The sequence below is a fragment of the Diorhabda sublineata genome, chromosome 9 (assembly GCF_026230105.1).
Source record: "Diorhabda sublineata isolate icDioSubl1.1 chromosome 9, icDioSubl1.1, whole genome shotgun sequence".
Taxonomy (NCBI): domain Eukaryota; kingdom Metazoa; phylum Arthropoda; class Insecta; order Coleoptera; family Chrysomelidae; genus Diorhabda; species Diorhabda sublineata.
This window is the reverse complement of record NC_079482.1, coordinates 7,353,102-7,374,168: the sequence shown is the minus strand read 5'-3', so window position 1 is coordinate 7,374,168 and position 21,067 is coordinate 7,353,102. Positions and strand designations below refer to the sequence as shown.

The window sequence follows — 21,067 nt, the reverse complement described above, 5'->3', positions numbered from 1 at the left end:
CTAATTTTCGTAGTTTTGATTGTGGTTGCACTTATGGTTCAATTACCTTATTACCTTACAATTATACCTTATTTAGTTTTAATTGCTCGTATTATCTCTAAAAATTGAGTTTTAATACGGAACACAAATCAAAACCCATTTGCTTTCCCTCTGTAACTATCTGGTTTAACATTGTCTCTATTTATATGTTCTTTTGGTTACAAGTACTATATCATCAGTGTAGGCGGTTATTTGTCCACCCCTTGACCTTTAATACTCTTTAGAAATAGTGTTGCCTTACACCCATCAGATACTCCTTTAGGTGTATCTATACCTTGTTCTTTTAGTGCTGTCAATAAATTGTTTCTTTTTATTGAGTCAAAAGTCTCTTGAAAATTGATAAAAAGCATATCAATATCTGTTTGATTCTCATGTGCTTTTCCCATTATTTGTTTTAATAAATTCTCTTTAACATTCTATTTTGTCAAGTATTGGTATAAATATAATTAGGAAAAATGTAAAGAAGGATAAAAGGATTATTGTAGCATGTTTTAAAGATATTACTGTGAAAAAGGTTCAGTTCATCCTGAAAGCAAGACATTTATTAAAATGCAATAATTTATAAACAATGATTCAACTACCATTTTTATAAAAAGATAAATAATCTGTTCAAAACAATTGAAATTCAATATGTAAGATGATTTGATTGATTAAAAAATTATGTACAAAAACAAAAAAAAGCAATTACGCTCAAACATGCAGTATGAGCTATCAATTTCAAAATTATGTACTTAATTTCTAATAAAAAGGCACTTAATCAAAAAATGAAAAAGATTTTTTTTATATAATCGAAAACTGTACAAATAACTACCTTACTGGTCATTAGAGTCAATTTTACATTCAGTCACAGAAAGGTTACAATAAAAAGCACAAAATTATTCATGAGTTTCCATCACCAAATTTGAAAGATGTCGGTACTGCTTGTTGAGTGAAGATGTACCCTGCAATAAACAATTGTGTTAAATAAATTTTGAAAATTATATATTCGCAATGTCTCACCTCCTTGTTGTTCTATTCTTTTACTTTCCCTAGCCGCAGCTCTTTGCTCCGCTAAAACACAAACTTCGCTTAAAGTTTTCAATTGAGTTTCATTTAAATTATTTGTTAAAGCATTATACCATTCGGGGTCTTGACTTTGTAGTCCTAAAATAAAATTATTAAATAAATATAAATTTTGAAATTCCAAAATAATAAACACTGCAGCATTAAAAATGAAAGAGAGATGATAGCAAAGTAATGTAATGGAAAGAATATTTTCAAAATTTAGTAAATGTAACACAATAAAGATGAAATTTTTTAAAAGGTTACAATTGGTTACAACAAAAAGTTAAAAATGATGGAAAACCTGGAACAAAAAACAACAGTATTATTGCTAAAAGATCTTGGGAAGAAAAAAAAACGAGAATAATGGAAAATAGGAATATTACCCAAGTATAAATTGATGTGATTCCACCTCAATCAACGACAATAGACATCAGAAATTATTAATCAACATGAAGTGATAATCGACCTCAATCATCTTCAATGTATTGTTAATACACAAGAACTGACAAAACAAAAGTCATATATAAGACATGATGTTATTTGACCTCAATCAAGAGAAAGTGAAAAACAAAAACTATACATGGAAATGAGAAAACCATAACCAGTAACAAAGAATTCAGAAAAATATATATACTTGGCATAAAGGAAAGGCAAAGGAACAAACAAAAATATTATATAAAAATACAAGGTGACACATTGACTAAAAACCAGATTTATTAAATTCCGACAAAAACTAAAATGACATTATTCCAGTTCTTAGACCAATGTTCAAATATGTAATTAAAGTATTAATTACTGTGACAAGTATGCGAGCAGAGCATGTGGCGCAGCCGTACAAACACCGAGCCCTACAGGCTCTATGAAGACCCCAGCCTGGTGACAGAAGTCAAAATTCAGATGGCTAGGTCACTTGGAGCGACCGCGCAAACGATGGCTGGATGATGTCGAAGAGGATCTTCGGGAGCTGGGTGGGGATGCCAAGCGTTGGACCGTGATGATTGGAGGAATGTGGTGGACGAGTCCAAGGTTCTTTGGGAGTCGTAGTACCAGTGGTAGTAAGATAATTACTAAAAGAAACTGAGGCAGACCTAAAGAAGAAAGTTGGAACACAATAGCAGAATTGTTATTAAGAGAGGATAAAACAGTTAACACAATATGTAAACAAAAATTATTAGAAATTATCGATTTTTTACCTGCCATAATTTGTTTAAATGCCTGATATTCGTCTATGTCACAGTCTTCTTCATCTAATGGTGTTGTGTATGATTCAAGTACAGTTTCTTCGTTTGGTTCGAAATTGGAATCTTCATCATCAGATGTATCATTGATATCATTAATTGTAGCACTTACGTTCATGCCTTGTGCTGTCAACGCATTAGTTGTCCTATTAGATAAATTTTCTAAATAGTCATTACCCTGATCGTCGATTTCATCTTCATCTGAACTAAGTATGTCTGAAAGAACATATATAAATATTTATTTTGGTGAAATACTTATTTTCATTGTAATGATGCAACAGTTGCAAATAAAGTTTTTTACTAAGGTTAGAAGTAATTTAAAATTAATCATAGTTTAGTACATGTTTATCCCGATTAGTAACACCCTTAGTAATTCGTAAGGGAGGGTTGCAAATAAGGGATATTTTCTATAGCACTACAGATTTAATCATAAATACTATTGTCAATATTATGTTTAGATCCAGTGCAAGTGGAAAAAAAATTATATAAATCTATTACAAAATTTAATTATCACATGTAAAAATCAACAAATAAAATTGATTGTTTTGGTCCCAGTGAAATATGTAGGCGTAGAAGTGTTATACAAATTGAAGGAATTTGCTGATATTTTTTCATTGAAGGTTTTGTAAGACACAAGAAGGGAGAATGTGATTTTCTTAATGTATTATTAGAAAATCTTTTGGTTTGGTATTCTCCAGCCTATTTCCTTCATCTTCTTGTAATCTGCCTTCTATTCCAGATGTTATTACCATTGTAGCCTTTTTGTCTGATTACATCTATTATTTTCTATTCATTATACAAGTATATATCTTTTTATTAGTTTGTCTCACTCATTCATCATGTATCTCATGTATAATTGTCTGTTTAATTTATTTTTATTCATCTGTTGTGTGATTCCAGCTCTAGCATTTCTGCTTCTTCCATTTTGGATTCATTTGTAAGTTCTATATAATCACAATATTACGTTCAACCCATAGTTTCTGCTGCTACTGTCAATTTTTGTTCTATTCCCTTCAGTTCTTCTCTTATCAACACTAAAAAACTTTCCCATTTGAATAATTAGTTCCTGAAATTAGCATATTCAATCAAACTCTTCAGCTTTATCATATTAGAAACGATTTTCTTTGGAAATTTAGAAATTCGATTAAATTTGACTAGAAACAGAAATTATGAATTTATTCAAAAAAATATATAAACAAGTTGCACGAACATTATTATTATAATATTTATTAAGATTAAGATTTATTACCTTCAATCTCTCCTTCGGAGCTTTCACTCTCTTCTTCTTCTGCAGCTTCTGCTGCTTTCGCTGCATAAGCTCTTTTTAGGCCCTCAAATAATAGAATTAATGATGGCACTATTTTTGGAGCTACTTCTAACAATACTGGTGGTTTATTGGGCATGGAAATTAATGTACACAATCCCAATATACACAATTTTCTATCGTGGATACCTAAACAAATAGAAATATTATTATACTGTAAACTATAAACAAATAAAATAATTTACCTAAGAAACAGTCGGTATCGTGTAACCATTGCTTGATGAAGTGATTTGTAAAATCGGGCATTTTAGATAATACGGAAAACAGCAACTGTGGATCATAATATAAAGCGGCAATGAGTACTTGCAAGCACATGGTCCTCAATTCGCTGGTTTTCACTTCTCTCAATAATCTCGCAGCTGCCAATTCTATCAGCATCGGTGCTGCCTGGTCGATTTTCTTGCGGCATTGTAATAATATAACTTCTAAAAGTTTAGCGGCGTGAGATTCAGGATCTTCTCCGGAATCTTTCGTGAGTATTTCTTTACACATATTGTAAATTGCTAAGAGGCGTTGTTCGTCGGATAAGAATGCATTCGTATCGATCGTTATGTAATTATGTAGAGCTGGCATCATGTCTGTGAAGTGATCGATGCCGTTTTTCATAAAAACCTATCAAATGAATAAATTGAAAACTATAAATTATGAAGTTTGCAACAATAACCCAATCTATTTATCTTGTAAAATTGAAAGATTTAATTATTTAAACCCCCAATCTGGGAAATTCAGTTTAAGTTCAATGAATAGGGTTCTAATGCAATTATTATAGTCTTCTTATGAAGTTGATATGAAATAATCATATACCAGCAAAACCAAGACTAAATTTGTATGTTGGCAAAAATTTTTAATGAATTTTTTATACTGGTTTAATTTTGTCGACTTTTCTATATGAAGTTAGATAAATACATATTGAAGTTTAAATTATTCAAAAAATAGATTTCAACTATTTACAATTTTGTGGTGATTCTATAGCAACCTTCTAATGGGTGCTCCTCTTATAGCCAATCTGAGGTCCTTGAATATTCTCACAAATTCTTTTCAGCAAAATATTTATGAAAAAGATTCAGAATACTTTCAGTTATAAAAATGTAAAAGGAAAGGAGGAAGAAACAAATTTTTAATTAAGTAATTATTGCAAATACCTATGAAAACAGGGACCAAAGAATTGGAAAAAACATATTATTTAGAAGTGATATTTTACAGAGGCTACAGTTAAAATAGATGGAGAAATAAAAGTAAATTGAAAAAAGATATGATAGATAATAAAAAGCAAAATCCGGAAACACTCACCTGATAAAGTAATTCAAATACTTTCCACATATCTGGTGACACTTGTTTACTTGTCAAATCATATATCAAAGCTAAAACTTCTTCATAAAATTCTTGAACTTCATTTTGTAATACATTCGCAATTACTTGAAGAACAGTTGGTTCTAATAATCTAAGAACATCAGGGTGTTCATCCATCACAGTTAAAAGCGTTTCGATAGTATTAAGTAAGCCCATAGCTGTTATGGCTTTTTCGTCAGATCCCTCATCCGTATCCAAAACTTGGTTAAATGTAGTAGCTAGGTGTTGACATATTTCTACTGCTATAGGTATTAATTGTTGAGTATAGGCACATACTAATTTCTGCATTACCCCCGTAACATCTTCGTTTTCAGTTTCCCTGATAATTGTCAGTAATTCTAAAGCAATTTGTTTAACTTGTGGTTCTATATATTTATGTGCTCTTTCTTGGTAATTGAGTAATGATTGTAAAGCTATTGCTGCTTCAACTTTAACCGGTAAATCTTTATCTAAGAGTAGAGCTCGAACTGTTAGATTAATAGCTTCCATCAATACATTTTCTTGTTTAAAAGTAAACTCGGCAAAATAGTGTAATACCCAACATGCTCGAGCTCTCATATGACCTCTGTCACTGCTGAATTCCGGAAAAACGTATTTTATAAACAGCTGGTCCAACTGATCTCTGTAAATAGAAAGAAAAAATATTATGAACATAATTGTAAATATTCTAAAGAATATAAAGAATTTATAGGAACCAAATAGCTCCTTAAAAAATCTAAAGGTAAAGGTATAGAATTTTTTATGTTTCAAAAACAATATTTTACAAAAATATACAATTCCAATGTCATTATACTAATTCGAATACCATATTTCCAAAAATCCTAATATCCAGAATTCAATATATTCTGATCTCTTTGGTCTAGCAACTATTAAAGAATTTGATGGAACTTAAAACTGGCATGGGACACAGAAGAAAACTTAAAATATCTCTAGTTTGGGTTCCTAGTCATACAGGAATAAAAGAAATTAAAGAGACCAATACTCTTTCCAGTGTAGGAATACAACTGCCTTACATTGACTTAGAGCCTTAAGGTACTGTAAAAAAATGCTTTTATAAGAAATGGTTTTTGAAAGAGAAGCACTTGGTGGTATCTGATAACTTCCTTCAAAGCACCAGATCTAAGAAGTATTGGGACCCAAGCAAGATAAGCTATACATCTTTGGTCTTTTTTACAGGACACTGCGCTACCTCAGGGAGCACCTGATGAAATTGGGTCTAATAGAAACTGATAGATGTAGATAAACCTTAGGGTTGCAGTGTAATGCAACCCTTAATCAACTCTATATTGTTCAAAATTCCTTTTTAGATAAATAATGTTAAGAATTCAGTCAGAGAGAAAGGAGGAATAAACTTTTCTAATACTATTGCATCAAAAGGTCATCGACTGAAGTCTCAGCCAATCTACAATAATAATGTATATGAATTAATAATTAATACATTAGCAAAGTTCAAATTCAAACTATTGAAAAATAAAGAAAACAGTGAAAATTTTATTATGAAATGAAAAATTTCAAGGAAAGTTACTAAATTCAAGTCATAATTTTTTTACTCAAATACTTAATATACAATAATAATTAACTATGTTTACCTATACATTTTCTTCCTTAAGAATATATCAGCCAGAGATCCGACCATGTGCAAAGCACCATCTTTTTGTGCCGGTTCAGTAGCGGTATTTGTAAGTATGGTAGTAAGCATTACCATGGTCTTTTGTAACATTTCTTTGCGTTTCTTACAAGATGAATGTAACAATGATTGAGCTGCTGTTACTGGAGATACGAAATCTTCAAATACATCTAAAAATGGAAACAAATGTGTTTTTAAATGAATAGTCATATATTAAATATAACCAACAAAATTTTTCGTGTGTACTTACCAAATTTAACTCTGATGTATTCATGAGGATCAACTGTCCATAATTCATGATCTTCTGCTGAATAACTCATGAGTGGGAATAAAACGTCTTGTATAATAGCAGGCATATGCGGCTTGAGTATTTTCCATGTGTGGGCGTGAGATACAGCTTGATTGAGATAGTTTAATGTCTGTTGCAGTACCCTGTAAATTAACTATATACAACAAACGTGGAATACCAACACCAACAATAATCAAAATAACTAAATTTGTTAAAAATTCCAACCTCATACTAATTTGTAAAAAGTTCCAAAAAATACTAAGATTTGATTAAATGACAATCACTAATTTCATCATTATCTACTCAAAATACTACAAATAAAATACCTTGGTGGTACCCAATTGCCTCCACGAAAACCATCAAGGACTCTCAGTAAAACTTCAAGGATACCACCACTGAAAGTTTGCAAATACCATTCTGCAAATTCGTTATATTCTTTAGTAACATGTCCTGGAGATCCGTATCTCTCAAACATTCTATAAAGGATATGAAGTGCCCATTTTTTGCACTTCCACCAAGGTAAATCAGGTCGTTCATCTTCATCTGGTTGAAGTGCTGCTGGTGGTACGGGTCGCTCTACAACCTATAAATAAATATTTAATCAAGTTTTTCTCTTTATTTTTTATTAAGCAATTGACCACAATCCATTTTCTTATATTCCTTGAAACAGCTTAGTTAATTAGATTTATAATTAATGAGAAACTTGTTACAACAGAAAAAATAAATTAAAATAAATGTCATAGATTGAGTCAGCTTCCAGAATTTCAATGTAGGTAGAAAACTAAACATAACTAATTCCTGTATTTGAGTTTGTGGTAAATCTAAATAAAGAAAATAGAAGAAGTCTTACCTGTCTACATACTTCCATCCACTGAGCAAAAGCATCTCGACTAATTAAATCTAGTGGTAAAATATATTGCGTTAATGCAAAATATATTTTCAACCCTTCTTTCTGCAACAGTACAGACTGTTCAGAAGGATCTGATAATAATCTAACTTCCAACTGGTATAATTGTGGTAATAAAAGGTTCATAGCTTCATGTAGAGGTCCTCTTTCTTCTGCTTTTTTATATTCGAAATTTTTTACTAATTGATAGAGACACAGAAAAGCTCCGTGCCAACCATTAGGATCTGGATTTGATAGATAAACACTGATCTGTGGTAAAAAAATAAAGGTGTGATTTAAAGTTGAACAATATTTTGAGTTATGATAAACTCACTTTATCAACTATTTGGGTCCATCTACCTGGAAAATCATGTTTAACCATGTGATTTACACATGTACATAATTGAGTTCTAATTAATTCAGGTGCGTGTACCACTGCATCAACTATGCTGTCTCTTATAAGTGCTCTATCCTGTTCATGTAAAGCAAACGGCATAGGCTGTCCAGCTTCTGTTTCTCTGTCTTGCCAATTAGTTGATATGAGGTTTTTTAAATAAATAGCACCGGCTTGTCGGACTGGCATGTCACAATCAGACATCATGATGACTTGAAGAAGAGATGGAGCAAAACCAATTATCTTATGTATCTAGATATAAGATAATAATATTAAAATAATTGGCAGGTAAATGAACATTAAGAATGAAATATGAATTTGTTTGATTTTTAATATCTCATCTCAAGTCGACTTTCAAATTTATTTTAACCATCTCTTTATATGAACAAGACTAAGATTATATTTTTCAAAATTATCTATATTATAAATTTGAAGGATAAGTAGTTATTTTGTTTAGAAAAACAATTATTTTTTCAATATTTATTTGTACTATATACTGATTTCCAACACACCTTGTGTTTCTAAATGTAAAAAGTCATATTGAGATCAACAAGGTTTCAATTGGTAAAAGTTATAAATTAGAAAAATAAATGTTCATACTATAAAACACAGGAATAATTTCATTTACTTTGATGAATCATCTCACATTCCTATGTGTTTCAGGGACAATTACATTTTTATTTATAACAGACACCATATATTTGTATTCAAATAAATTAAAACATTCATTCAAAGGAATTTAGCTTCATAACAATGAACTAATATCATCAACATCTTCATATATGTATTATAAAGAGGTATATTGTACTTTTGTTCTTTTATTGTTAAAACTATTATAAAAATTACTAGGTTGTTTTGACAGTTTAGTTTAAACTATCTTAGACCCTAGGAATGTACAATAACAATTAATGGTTGCTACAAAACAGTTCTGAGCAGTTCTACAAATAAGTTAATGCTTCAAACAAACAAACAATTTCTGGCTTTGTATAAAGTATATTAAGTATAACACACATTACATTTATTCCAAGGAATATTGTTAGATTAAAACCTGTATTAGAATTAATTTATATATAATGATAACTTAACAAGTAGTAGCAGATGTTAAACACCTTAATAAAAGAAAAATAACATAAATTTTGAGTGTAACTGAAGCTAAAGAAAGATCATTTTAATGGTATATTTTCTGAAAAATAAAAAGCCTATTGATGCAAATTGTTTTTGTAATGTGTTAGGTGTCATTTTTTAAACAACTGGTAACTGTTATTAAAGATTAAAGGCAACAGAATTTTTGTTACACATATATATATACATTTGGAAAATATTCAGAGATATATATTAAACACTACTGATACATAAAAATTGTCAAAATAAAATTACATAAAATATTTGATATGACATAATCATGTAATTTTTTGATCTACCTATGTTTTTTTAAATGCAATTTTAAATTATTTTGAATTTTATAATAAATTCAAGGACTGGAAATTGAATTGTTACCAAGTTCAGAAATACATTTTCAATGCCAAGTTATTCATAAACTAAAAAATAGAAAACTTTTAGTTGGGAATTTAGATTAATTTTGCTTGAAAAATCTAGTTTTGAAAAAGAATTATTTGTACAATACAGAAGTTATCAAGTTGATTATTATTGAAATTTGGAATAAATTTGAAGTTGAAAGTAACATAATAACAGAAGAGGTCAAGCTTCTGTTATTATCAAGCAATATTTTTTTTTACTGATAATTAATATGGAAATCCACAAATACTTGATTTTATCTTTTTAGATAAATGTAGAAATTGTTGGTATAATTATCTAATAAAAAAGTTGCAATTTTTTTGAACACCCTTTTTAATACCTGAAAAAAATGGTCATGTAATAATGTGAAATCATTTGTTGACGTTTTTATAGGTTTTTATTCCTATTAGATGTGTGAGGAATATAATGACGTTTATTAAGTAGACAATGTAAAACTGTGTCTAATATCTAACAAGGAGTAAAAAAGATCAATAGCACTTCTAAAATGATCTACTAAAACTTAATATCGAATACGAATACAATAAGTCAAAAAACTGATAGTAAATTTTTGTAAAACTCTTGATAAAAGCATGACCGCATGGACAGTTGGAATACCTGATCTAATTGAGCCTCCGCTTGCTGTCGTTGATTAGGATCTATAGTTGCCCGAAGCAAATCCGTTAACTTTCTGATTTCCATTTTTAATAATCAGCTGCTTCTAACTTAGTTTTGTTAAAATATGAGATATTGAAGAAGTAAAAAAATGCTTTATTCTGTAATAAAATGTTCGGTACCCGCACTTCGCGCACGATACTTTTTGACGTTTGACAAAATGAAAATTCTTTGACATTAAATTGACAAATATGACTGATCTCTATCATGTTCTACTCTTAGAAATTTAAAACAAATTCCTAAATATTTTGAATATTTATTTAACCTTCCATTTTTTTTAAATATTCAGCCAATAAACCATGTGAACTTGCACAAAGGTAAGATCAGGTTGTTTGAGTTTTTTTGAGGAGCTGAATTTATTGCTATTCAATTGTTCGTCTTTCATTTGAAATAATTATGCACTTAGGTCTATTTTAATGAAAAAATCATATATATTGAATGTATTGCAATTATTAGAACAATTTTCGATCAGCTTCTACAATAAAACATGAACATTGATTATTAACTTATTATCAGTACAAATTTATACTATGTTGAAAAGCCAATATGCTCAAGATTTAACAAAAAATATGTCAAAACTGAGAAGGAAGAGTGTTAAAGTCTTGAAATTTTGAAAGTCATCTAAATAGGGACATAGTATCTGAATGTAATGATAATCCGATCTTTGGATTTGACATGATCTTTTATTAGTTAAATATTCAAATTGGAAATGGAACATACCTTTATTGTCACTTTATAGTTGGTTATTTTTATTTTGACGTCACTTGTCATTTGTCAGTGCCCATAAACACTCACTGGCATGCGTGGTGTGTTCTTTTCTTTTCTAAAAACTTGACAAAAATGGTAGGTCAATACATACTTTTAATTTTTTGAAAATACAGACCATCTTTGGGTCACATTTGATAAAATAAATTGAATTAATCATGTGAAGCAATGTAATTATTTTTTAAGTTAATATTTTCTGTATTTTTCAGGGTATCGACATAAATCATAAATATGATCGGAAAGTTAGGAGAACAGAACCTAAAAGTCAAGATGTATATCTAAGGCTCTTAGTAAAAGTAAGTTATTGGTCATTATATTATAAAGAATGAGTAAATCTGTGTTGTTTTTTAGCTTTACCGTTATTTAGCCCGTCGTACAAATGCTAAATTTAACAAAATCATTCTTAAAAGATTGTTTATGAGTAAAATAAACAGGCCACCACTTTCGCTATCTAAATTAGCTCGTTTAATGAAGAAACCTGGCCGTGAAGGACTTACGGCAGTTATTGTAGGAACAGTAACTGATGATGCCAGAATTTTTGAAATTCCAAAATTATCTGTTTGTGCTCTTCGTGTAACCCAAACTGCAAGAGCAAGAATTTTGAAAGCTGGTAAGTCCAGTTCTTTTTAACTATAAAATGTAATTCTAAATTTTTTTATCATTTAAGTCCAAAAAATTGAAATATCGTTTTACTATCAAAAAGTAATATATTTCATATACAACTGATTTCTAAATCAAATATGAATTTGACGAGTTGGAATGACAAAAAGTTTATTTCTTTTGGAGATAGTATTTTATTTAAGTATCAATATAAATATTTGACTTATTTTTTTAATGATTTGTCTTGACTTTAGGCCATAATATTTTGATAAAGACCAAAGTTGGTCAAAGTGTCAAATCTGTTGTTTTGAACTGATTTTCATAGAAAAGAGATTTAAAATGAAGACAAATCATTAATTAAAACAAAAATTTGTTTCATTTATTTATAACTGCTGTTGGATTAACTATTTACTACATTTGTCTATGGACACTACATTCTCATATGTCCACCATTCTATATGAAAGTTTAAAATGTTTCTATTTGCCTTTTTTGTTGATGTAACTCACAAGTAAGTTGGAATATCTGGAACCGTTGGTGATATTCATAGTTGTTAGTTGTTGGTGTAGTGGTGGTGTAAACTGTATATTCAGTATGTAACTCACAAGAACATGACTGATAACACCATCAGTATTGACAATTAGAAAAAGCAGAACATTGAAAACACCAGGGTCATTTTTCACGGTAATAGACAACTCCATTTGTTTAGTTTCGTGCATCTTCTGAAAATGCCAGGAATTAAGGCTTTTAGTCTTGATTTATATTCACTAAACAATATAAAGACAAGTGTGTGGAACCAACAATAAGTTGAAAAAACATTGACAGTCGGATTTAACTATTTGAATAAAGTCTGTGTTGGAATTTTCTTGATTGATTTGTATATTTTTCTTTTATTCCTATATGTAATATCTTGATAGTGACTATCATGATTTTATGAAAAATTAATTATAAAGAACAATTTTGCATTCTAATTATTCTAAGAAAGCTTTATTCTAAGCATCTTTTAGAAATGATCGCAGCACCAACTCATAAATTTGCCTAGATCAGATTGTGAATTAACTTATTATGGATTTACTTTGTTTCATATTTATGTAATATTTTCTGTTAGATGCTAGGACAAAATTTTTTTCATGTTTTCAGGTGGTGAAGTTATTACATTTGACCAACTGGCACTTAGAGCTCCAACCGGTTCTAAAACAGTTTTGTTACAAGGCAGACGCAATGCTCGTGAAGCTGTGAAGCACTTTGGTCTAGCTCCTGGTGTACCACACAGTCATACTAAACCGTTGGTTCGTTCAAAGGGACGTAAATTTGAAAGAGCTCGTGGACGCAGGCGATCATGTGGTTACAAGAAATAGATTAGTTGATCTTTATGTTACTACTGGATTTGTATTTATTTTTTAAATAAATAGGAACTTCAGTAAAATGCATTTTTGTTTTATATTTATTAAATAACATCTACTAAGGGGTGGGTAACTTATAATATAAACTTAAAATGCAATATTGCTGTTTTAAATTGGGGCTCAAAGGACCAGGTAATTAGACAATTCTAAATTTGATTATAAGAAAAAACATCCCGTTTTGGTACATTCCAAGCATATTTACGCAAAATTATTGTTTAGGAAATAACATGAAAAATTACTTCATGCTGGTCCTCAGTTATTACTAACTAGTTTCCATTAGGAAATTTTCTGGCCTATAGGTGGTAGAAACATATCCAGAGCTACTTATCAAAACTGTATATAATGTTGCAGAATCAAAGGTTAAACTGTTTCTCCCCTTATGAGAAACCTGCCACAATCACGTTTGCAATCTGGTGGTTACCTATTTGAGAACGTTAGGGTGGCGTATGCAGGTCCACTTTTAGTGTTTAGTCGTCAGGAGTCGAGACTAATTGATGTATACATTGTGCTTTTCACAGCAAGTCTTTACTTGAGAGCGTATATATTTTCACTTCACTCCTCCTTACGCTCTGCTGCACTTTGGCGGTCGTAAATAAAGACACAATGTTCAAGCTATCAGCGGAAGGATCTAATTTTAGCATAGACGATATTACTAGCCAAATTCAGGAAAGAATTATATAGTAGATTGGAAAATGAATCAAAAGATCGACCTCAGGGTAAATGGCGAAAAGACTGAAATTATGGAAATGCAACAGAAAAAGGAGAAGCAGGGAGAAAACAGACCTTGCAGAACGGAAAACAAAGAATATCATTTTGAAAAAATTGAGTCCTTCGACTATCTAGGAGTTGTCACTACGAATAGGGAGAGAAAAGTACTCAAAAAATACTGGGAAGGGAGGGGGTGAAACTGAACAATTGAGCAGAACGCATGCTGATATGAAAGAAATATATAACGATTTTAATATCACACAATTAGTCAGAGCCCAAAGACGCAAGTGGTTGAGGCGTGAGAATTGTCAAGAGAGTGTAAATTAGAAGAGGCAGAACGGAAAAGAAATGGATAGGAGAGGTAACATCATATTTGAGAAGATTTGGAGTAACTGAGTGGAGAGAAAACAGAGGAAGAAACGGATGGAGAGGTATAGTAAAAAGAGTAGACGAAAAACAAAACAAAGCTTAAAGAAGTTGAAATATATATTTTGTAAATTTTTTAATTGTAAAAAATTATCCTGAAGTGCTATAATATATATGTTTAAAAGACAGCTATGCATACAAAATAAAAACAGAAAGTTTGATTTCACAATATAAAAATTTCGTTATATTTGAAAAATATATGTAAATAGTGTTGCATAACTACATGAAACGTACAATTCTTCGTTTCTAGTAGATACATAGAATTCATAATACACGAGTTAAGAATATTAACTATAAAATAATATTTTCTTTATGTTGATGTATCGATTATGTTTCTTTATGATTTGGATCAGACCTATCGGTTGATTGCGATTTTCAGTTTTCGATGGAAATTAAACACTCACTTATTGCTTTATAGCACTGTGCTTAAAAACTGTAGTCTTCTTGTTTGATCTTAATTTAGTATAATACAATTTGACATTTTCACCAAAAATAAATGACGTTCGAAAACTAATAAAAATCTTGTTTTAGGTTAGAATTCGAAATCAGTTGATCTATCTTATCCAAGGTTAAAGTCACAGGCGTTGCAGTTTTCATAATAGTTCACTTATACACATTATAAATAGGAAATATTAAATAATGAAGTAACACATAGTTATAATAAATATGAAACAAGAATAACATTTGGTTGTCTAAACTTTAAATCATGTCATCAGGTAGAAATCTCATTTACCTATTAAAGAAAGTCAATAATTTATAATTTAAATTTGATGAGTTTCAGGATTTTCTACAATTATTTTGGATTGACCGAAATAATAAATTAATTTATATAATTATAAAAATCAATGTTTATAATTTGTAAATTATGTTATTAAAATATTAAGAAAATCCTTTAGGGGCATCCATTAATTACGTGAACCATTTTTCGATCAGTTTAGACTCCCCCCTCCCTTAGGTGAGATTGACGCTAATATTATTTTAAATTAATTTTTTTTAGTATTCGGAAAAATAATGAACCATTCAGGTAAACTATAGTTAATTTATTTGAAACAAATGAAAATCAAAGTAAAAACAGATAAAAACAAAACTTTTTTAAAATTTTTTCTCAATCCATGGAGACTCGTATAGTTTTATGAAATAATTGGACACACGTATACGGGTAATGTCTACGTTTTCTTCTTCTATCCATTCCAAACTTTCATCCATAACGCACAGCATCTATTTAGCACGTCGTTTGACCACACGTATTGGTTGAATCCTGACTACAGTTTCTCATAGAACCGAATGAAGAGCTGATCTGTGCTTTACACACGAAGCAAAATAAATGCCACATGTCTTACAATTTCGATTTAAATGAGATTCCATTGAACCCCTCCACCCACATTCTGAGCTCACGTAATTAATGGATGCCCCCATATGATAATTGATACAATTTATTTTCGTAAGGCATAAAGGTGAACTCATCTACAACAAAGTTTCTAAGTTATAGATAGTTATTAATTCCTAGAGTATTTAATTTTTCTATGTTTAATAAAGTTTTCAAATTTTTTGATAAATGGCGGAAGCTGCGTAGTTTTTCAATACCACTTAAACCTCTTTCTTTCGAACAAACATCAGTAACTCTTCGACATAACGAAGTAAATTTTATTTTAAGTCATTGAATTTTTTAGTGGAGTATTTAACTAAATTACACTAAAGTAAAATCAAAATTTCGATAATGAGAAATGGTAGTGCATCACAAGAATGCTTCAAAAGTACTTATGATATTATATACCGCATCATATAATGAGACAGATTCTCATGGTTGCAATTTGCGTCGCTCGAGTTTTGAAAATTCTACTAATTATTTCAATGCTCTCTTTGGTCCACCTTTTGACAGAGGTCGTTGTAAACGTTGTTCATGACGTCATGAGTGATGTTCTAGCCGCAACTGCAACGATCGTCGTCGCTACGTAGAACGCCCAAGAGAGTATTTGAGGCGCCGTGAACGCTTGGAATGCACCATTTATTTTACTCTATACATAATATTTATCTATGATTTCCACATTACCTTTGTTTATTACTTTAAGTTGATGGTTTATTCAAATTAATTGATGTTCTTATAATGAACGTGAATAAGAAAAGACTACTTAAAGAAGATTTGGAAAAATCTTGCCAGGATTTAGCTTTATTTTTGTTAGGAAAAATTTTGGTTCGTAAAATTGACAATGATACTATTTTAAAAGGACGAATTGTAGAAACTGAAAGTTACTTAGGAGGTGAAAGATCAAATACATAAGATGGCAATAACAAATAATTTTTTTCTTTTTAAGGTGAAGATAAAGCATCACACTCTTACAATGGCAGGCAAGAAAGTTTGTCTTTTAAGTTGTACATTCATAATAACGTTTTCTATTCCTTAAAGGCGATCGGAGGCAAATGAGCCTATGTATATGCCCGCTGGAACTTGTTACGTTTATATGACCTATGGAATGTACCATTGTTTTAATATTTCAAGTTTGGAACCAGGTGCAGCAGTTTTATTGAGAGCATTAGAGCCTGTTTGTGGTTTAGATGTTATGGAAAAATTTAGAGGTATTCCTTATTTTTAATAAAAATAGTTTTAAAATCAAATATTCCTTGTTTTCAGCTGCAAAATCAAAATCTCCTAAATCATTTAAACCTCTTAAGTTATGCGATGGTCCATCAAAATTATGCATTGCCTTGAATATAACTAAAGATATTAACAAACTGGACTTGACAGATCAAAAAAATGATGTATTGTGGCTGGAAGTTGACCCTGCATTCAATGAAGATTTCAAAGTGATTCATTCGGCAAGAATAGGAATTAATAGGGCCGAAGAATGGAACACAAAACCACTGAGATTTTACATTTTGAATCATGAGAGTGTTAGCAAAAGGGATAAAGCTGCAGAACAGAAATATAAACAAGCTACTTAAGTTTTTGTACTTCATATTTGAGATTAAAGAATTAAAGAAGAATTTTATAGTCTCTAGCTACTGAAAAGTAGGTTAAATAAAAACATGTTTTAACTGTCTTACTGATTAAGTTGGAATTTGTGATATTTGTACTAAACACACTGTTTACACTACCACTACACCAGCACTCACAATTACACTGTCTGTCTGTCTCTTCAGAGACTGTTTACCAGTTTACCTTCACTCTCTGAAGATGGTAACGAAACGTACGTCAGATAGTGTAAACAGTGTGTTCAGTATGTTTTACTGTTGCTTAAGGATGCGGTCATTGAATGTTGAAAACAAAAATGATTGTGTAGTGTTAAGTTGTGGATTTGAATATAAATAGAGGTTCTGTATATATTACTGCTCAAAAGTATTTGGCCATCCAGAAAAAGGTCTTTTAGGATATTTTGAGTGAATAAGGGTCAGTATTAAGAAAGTTTTGTTCGACCAGACGTTACTCATCGCCAGTTGATACTCCACATCGATTCGGTATTATAACTCATTTACAACAAAACAAAGCTTTGTGCTGAAAAATTTGCGTTGGCTGCACTGAGAGTTCAATTTTAACCGAGTGAACCGACATTTGCCGAGAGAGTGGGTAAGCCAAAGGTCGAAGTATAGTTTTGTTTGTTTCCATGTGTAGTTTCAATATTATATAAATTTAAAAAGATGAATTGCAAATGAATAAGAGTAATCAAAGAATGAGATGAATCATCATTATCTTTCCAATTTAGTCTGTTTCGTATAATTTCGGGAGAATATGATGACGATATCGTTCAAAAGGTTCAATTGATTTAAAATAATATATAAGTTAAGTTCATCAAACGCAAGCCATAGTAAACAAAAATTCAGGTTAGAAGGTACCTTTCAGCTCTTGAAATTTAAGATATTTAGATAGATTTTTAAGAAAATTATACATGATTATACGCCAACTGAATGTCAACAAATAATTCAGCACCGATGGTGACGTCAGATGACTTTTCAACGGTCTTCTATCTTATCCAAAATTTCTAACACAGGTTAAATAAATCCTTTGTGTCTATAATCGTTGGCAAGTTCCAATAATTTACATGTCGTGCCGTGTATGACACATGCGCACTCCTGAACACACTATTTACACCGCTACTACACCAACTTAAAATGTCTGACGACCGTTTCGATAATCAAATTATCGTTTTCAGAGACTGAAGGTAAACTTACATGGTTATCAAAATGCGCGTTAAACAGAGTAATTGTAGTAGTAGAGTGTTGGTGTAGTAGTAGTGTGAATAGTATTTTCAGTATGAATATCATCAGCGGTTCCAGAAATTCCAACTTAGTTACATGCGCAACCAGGTCGAATTGTCATATTTCGCATTTATACGCGAAACTGGAAATTAAAAGGAAACAAGACACGAAGGGTGCATTCAACTAAGCACTCGATCTTAGTCATTTCCCGTTTTACTTAGTCTAAAGCATTATAATTGTAAACCTAGGTGGAATAGATTACGAGACGTTTTGAGCGTTGATATAAATATTGAGGAATGACAAAACAGAAAAAATAAAGAGCTTTTGAAAATTCCGCTAATTCTTTCAGCGCTCATTTCCAAACCCCTCTTGGCAAGGGTCGTTGTGAACGTTAGTCATGACGTCATGAGTGACGTTCTAGTCGCGACCACAATGATCGTAATCGCTATGTGGAACGCCCAATCTTGGTTAGCTGTTACTCATATGTTTATTGCGCTAAATGATTTTCTATTTCTGACAGTGCAGTAAACTGTCAGAAGGAATATGACAATGACATTTAATATCATTTTTTGGTGGTTTCGTTTATTTAGTCGATCGTTTTGAGGCGTTCTCTTTTTTTGGTTTATATCGTGGTAAAACTCGAAAATCCTAATTTACATAAATAGGTCATTGCAAATGGCAAAAGTATTGCAATAGCATGCTCAGAGGATATTCATTTTTCACACAGCCAAAAATGTTCTAGATCTGTTTATAAAAACTTGTACGATCTGTTTTCCATCAGTTCTTCTTGCTCATTTCTTGGTAAGTATCCAAAAAGAATGCCCTCGGAGAAAGGATTTCGAGCCCAGTCCATAGGTTGCAGAAATTAATTTTCTCTGCAAGAAGTTTCAAGTGTTTGAAAATCAAAGCCTGAACTCTTTTTTCCGGATCAGATGCCATGACATTAGAACATTTCATTGTTGCCATTGGTAGCGAGACTGATCCTTAGTTCCAATTTAAGGCGAAAGCTTTCAATTTTATCCAACGATGTTAAAATATCTGCTTTGCATTTTTTCATTGAGCATATATCCGCCAGATATGCAAGTGTTGCAAGCCATCATTTTTTTAAATAGATGCGCATAATCTCAACCCTGGGACTGCAAAAACGACGCAGCCTCATTTTTTAACTCATAAATTCGGAAAAGTACTTTCCCACGAAAAAGCCATCGTATTTCTGTATGAAACAAAAGTGACTGATTATCTGTCCCCATTTCTAGAATTACTGCATTAAACAGACGATAGTTTAGCGATCACGACCAGATGTCATTTACGATTTTGATAATTTCTTGAAGAACGCACTACAGTTCGTCTGGCAGACTTCGTCATAAGAGTTTCATTGCGTAAAAAACAATGCGGTTTTTCAATATCAGGATTTTTAACCTTTCCTGTCATAGCTGCTGCCCCTACTGAGCAAACACTTATACAGTTACCCCATTCCAAATTATGTTCATATTCGTCCATTACTTTAAATAGTTCTTCACTAGTTGTGTGGTTAGGGAGTGATAAACAAAATAAAAAGTCCTCATTCAATTTACATCCATCAATGTATCTAACATTTGAGATGTGATGCGCGCGACCACTGTTATCAGTGGACTCATCAACTTGTAGCGCAAAAACTCCATTTACTCACAATTTTTTAATCAACGTCGATTTAATATCGTTAGATATGTCATTAATTCGACGTGAAATAGTTGCTGCCGATGCAGGTATTTCTTCAATTTCTTTTTTTCTTGCTTTTTGTGCTTTGTCTGAGGTTTTCAAAGACGGACTCACGAGATTTACCTGCTTTTTGGATTGGTCTGGCCACCATCGAATTATTACCTAAAGTTTCTCCACACACTAGACATTTTGGGCCAGGACAAGATTCCGTAACTTGGGTAGATTCTGTCATATTTTCGATGAACAATTTTGGGGTTCTTCTTCGTTGACTTTTGTTTCTTCATTATTTGCACTTGAAGAACACTACGTTTAATAAATTGATCCATTTCTTAAACGAGGATATATTGAATAATTCTTAGCCTACTATAGAACCAAACAAAATTTCAATGTCAAAATATTTTATTTCTCAACATATTCTCTTCTTAATTGGATGGTGGTGTTCTAGTAATTCAAACCCCAAATCACGAATTTTTTGGATCGCTAAATGTGCAGAGGCGTTGTCCTGCAAAAACAAAACACCTTTGGATAGCTTTCCCCGTCTATTCTCTTTAATTTTTTCCCGTAGAGTGGTCAATAACGTCGAATAGTAATCTCCAGTTATTGTTTTCTACCCTTATCCAAAAAATCAATCATGATTACTCCATGGCAATCCCAAAAAACTGAAGCAAGAACTTTTCCAACAGATTTTTGGACACGAAACTTCTTAGATCTTGGAGAACCAGAGTGTCGCCATTCCATCGATTGTTGCTTTGTTTCTGGACCGTAGAAATGTACCAAAGTCTCATCCATAGTAACAATTTGGTTTAAGAAGTCTACATCGTTTTCAAATCGAGCACAGATCGAACGCAATGCTTCTACCCTTGCACACTTTTGGTCAACATCAAACATTTGGGAATCCAT

General features: G+C 31.2%; 3 protein-coding genes across 5 annotated transcripts; 2 read left to right on the top strand and 1 right to left on the bottom strand.

Moving 5' to 3' along the window:
- Positions 1-559: 559 nt before the first annotated feature.
- On the bottom strand, positions 560-10,669 carry LOC130448583 (importin-7). Of its 2 annotated transcripts, XM_056786002.1 has the most exons (12): positions 10,322-10,669; positions 8,132-8,443; positions 7,762-8,067; positions 7,238-7,494; positions 6,873-7,054; positions 6,585-6,792; positions 4,936-5,617; positions 3,831-4,257; positions 3,571-3,774; positions 2,277-2,537; positions 1,039-1,182; positions 560-980 (listed from the first exon to the last, which is right to left on the bottom strand). In XM_056786002.1, the coding sequence occupies exons 1-12, from the start codon at positions 10,403-10,405 to the stop codon at positions 919-921; spliced, it is 3,129 nt and encodes a 1,042-aa protein (XP_056641980.1). In that variant the 5' UTR covers positions 10,406-10,669; the 3' UTR covers positions 560-918. The 2 variants fall into 2 exon arrangements, with proteins under 2 accessions (XP_056641980.1, XP_056641979.1); XM_056786001.1 differs by having other exon boundaries at positions 560-1,182; positions 10,322-10,557.
- Positions 10,552-13,171, top strand: LOC130448584 (60S ribosomal protein L18). Its single transcript, XM_056786003.1, has 4 exons — positions 10,552-11,221; positions 11,353-11,439; positions 11,495-11,753; positions 12,882-13,171. Exons 1-4 carry the CDS (start codon positions 11,219-11,221, stop codon positions 13,097-13,099), a joined length of 567 nt encoding a protein of 188 aa, XP_056641981.1. The 5' UTR covers positions 10,552-11,218; the 3' UTR covers positions 13,100-13,171.
- Positions 13,172-16,368: 3,197 nt separating this feature from the next.
- Positions 16,369-17,512, top strand: LOC130448582 (uncharacterized). 2 transcript variants are annotated; one of them, XM_056786000.1, is made up of 4 exons: positions 16,369-16,536; positions 16,597-16,624; positions 16,683-16,852; positions 16,908-17,512. In XM_056786000.1, exons 1-4 carry the CDS (start codon positions 16,383-16,385, stop codon positions 17,216-17,218), a joined length of 663 nt encoding a protein of 220 aa, XP_056641978.1. In that variant the 5' UTR covers positions 16,369-16,382; the 3' UTR covers positions 17,219-17,512. The 2 variants fall into 2 exon arrangements, with proteins under 2 accessions (XP_056641978.1, XP_056641977.1); XM_056785999.1 differs by having other exon boundaries at positions 16,591-16,624.
- The last annotated feature ends 3,555 nt before the right edge of the window (positions 17,513-21,067 follow it).

What these genes read in the sequence shown, in the direction of transcription:
- LOC130448583 (XM_056786001.1), bottom strand. Translation starts at nt 10,405, where the DNA reads ATGGAAATCAGAAAGTTAACGGATTTGCTTCGGGCAACTATAGATCCT. An exon ending in GGACCCAAATAGTTGATAAA is followed by an intron (nt 8,068 to 8,131) that starts GTGAGTTTATCA and finishes TTTTTACCACAG; the next exon opens with ATCAGTGTTTATCTATCAAA. An exon ending in GGCAATTGGGTACCACCAAG is followed by an intron (nt 7,055 to 7,237) that starts GTATTTTATTTG and finishes GTTAATTTACAG; the next exon opens with GGTACTGCAACAGACATTAA.
- LOC130448582 (XM_056785999.1), top strand. Translation starts at nt 16,383, where the DNA reads ATGAACGTGAATAAGAAAAGACTACTTAAAGAAGATTTGGAAAAATCT. An exon ending in TCACACTCTTACAATGGCAG is followed by an intron (nt 16,625 to 16,682) that starts GCAAGAAAGTTT and finishes TATTCCTTAAAG; the next exon opens with GCGATCGGAGGCAAATGAGC. An exon ending in TGTTATGGAAAAATTTAGAG is followed by an intron (nt 16,853 to 16,907) that starts GTATTCCTTATT and finishes CCTTGTTTTCAG; the next exon opens with CTGCAAAATCAAAATCTCCT.
- LOC130448584 (XM_056786003.1), top strand. An exon ending in ATCTAAGGCTCTTAGTAAAA is followed by an intron (nt 11,440 to 11,494) that starts GTAAGTTATTGG and finishes GTTGTTTTTTAG; the next exon opens with CTTTACCGTTATTTAGCCCG. An exon ending in AGCAAGAATTTTGAAAGCTG is followed by an intron (nt 11,754 to 12,881) that starts GTAAGTCCAGTT and finishes TCATGTTTTCAG; the next exon opens with GTGGTGAAGTTATTACATTT.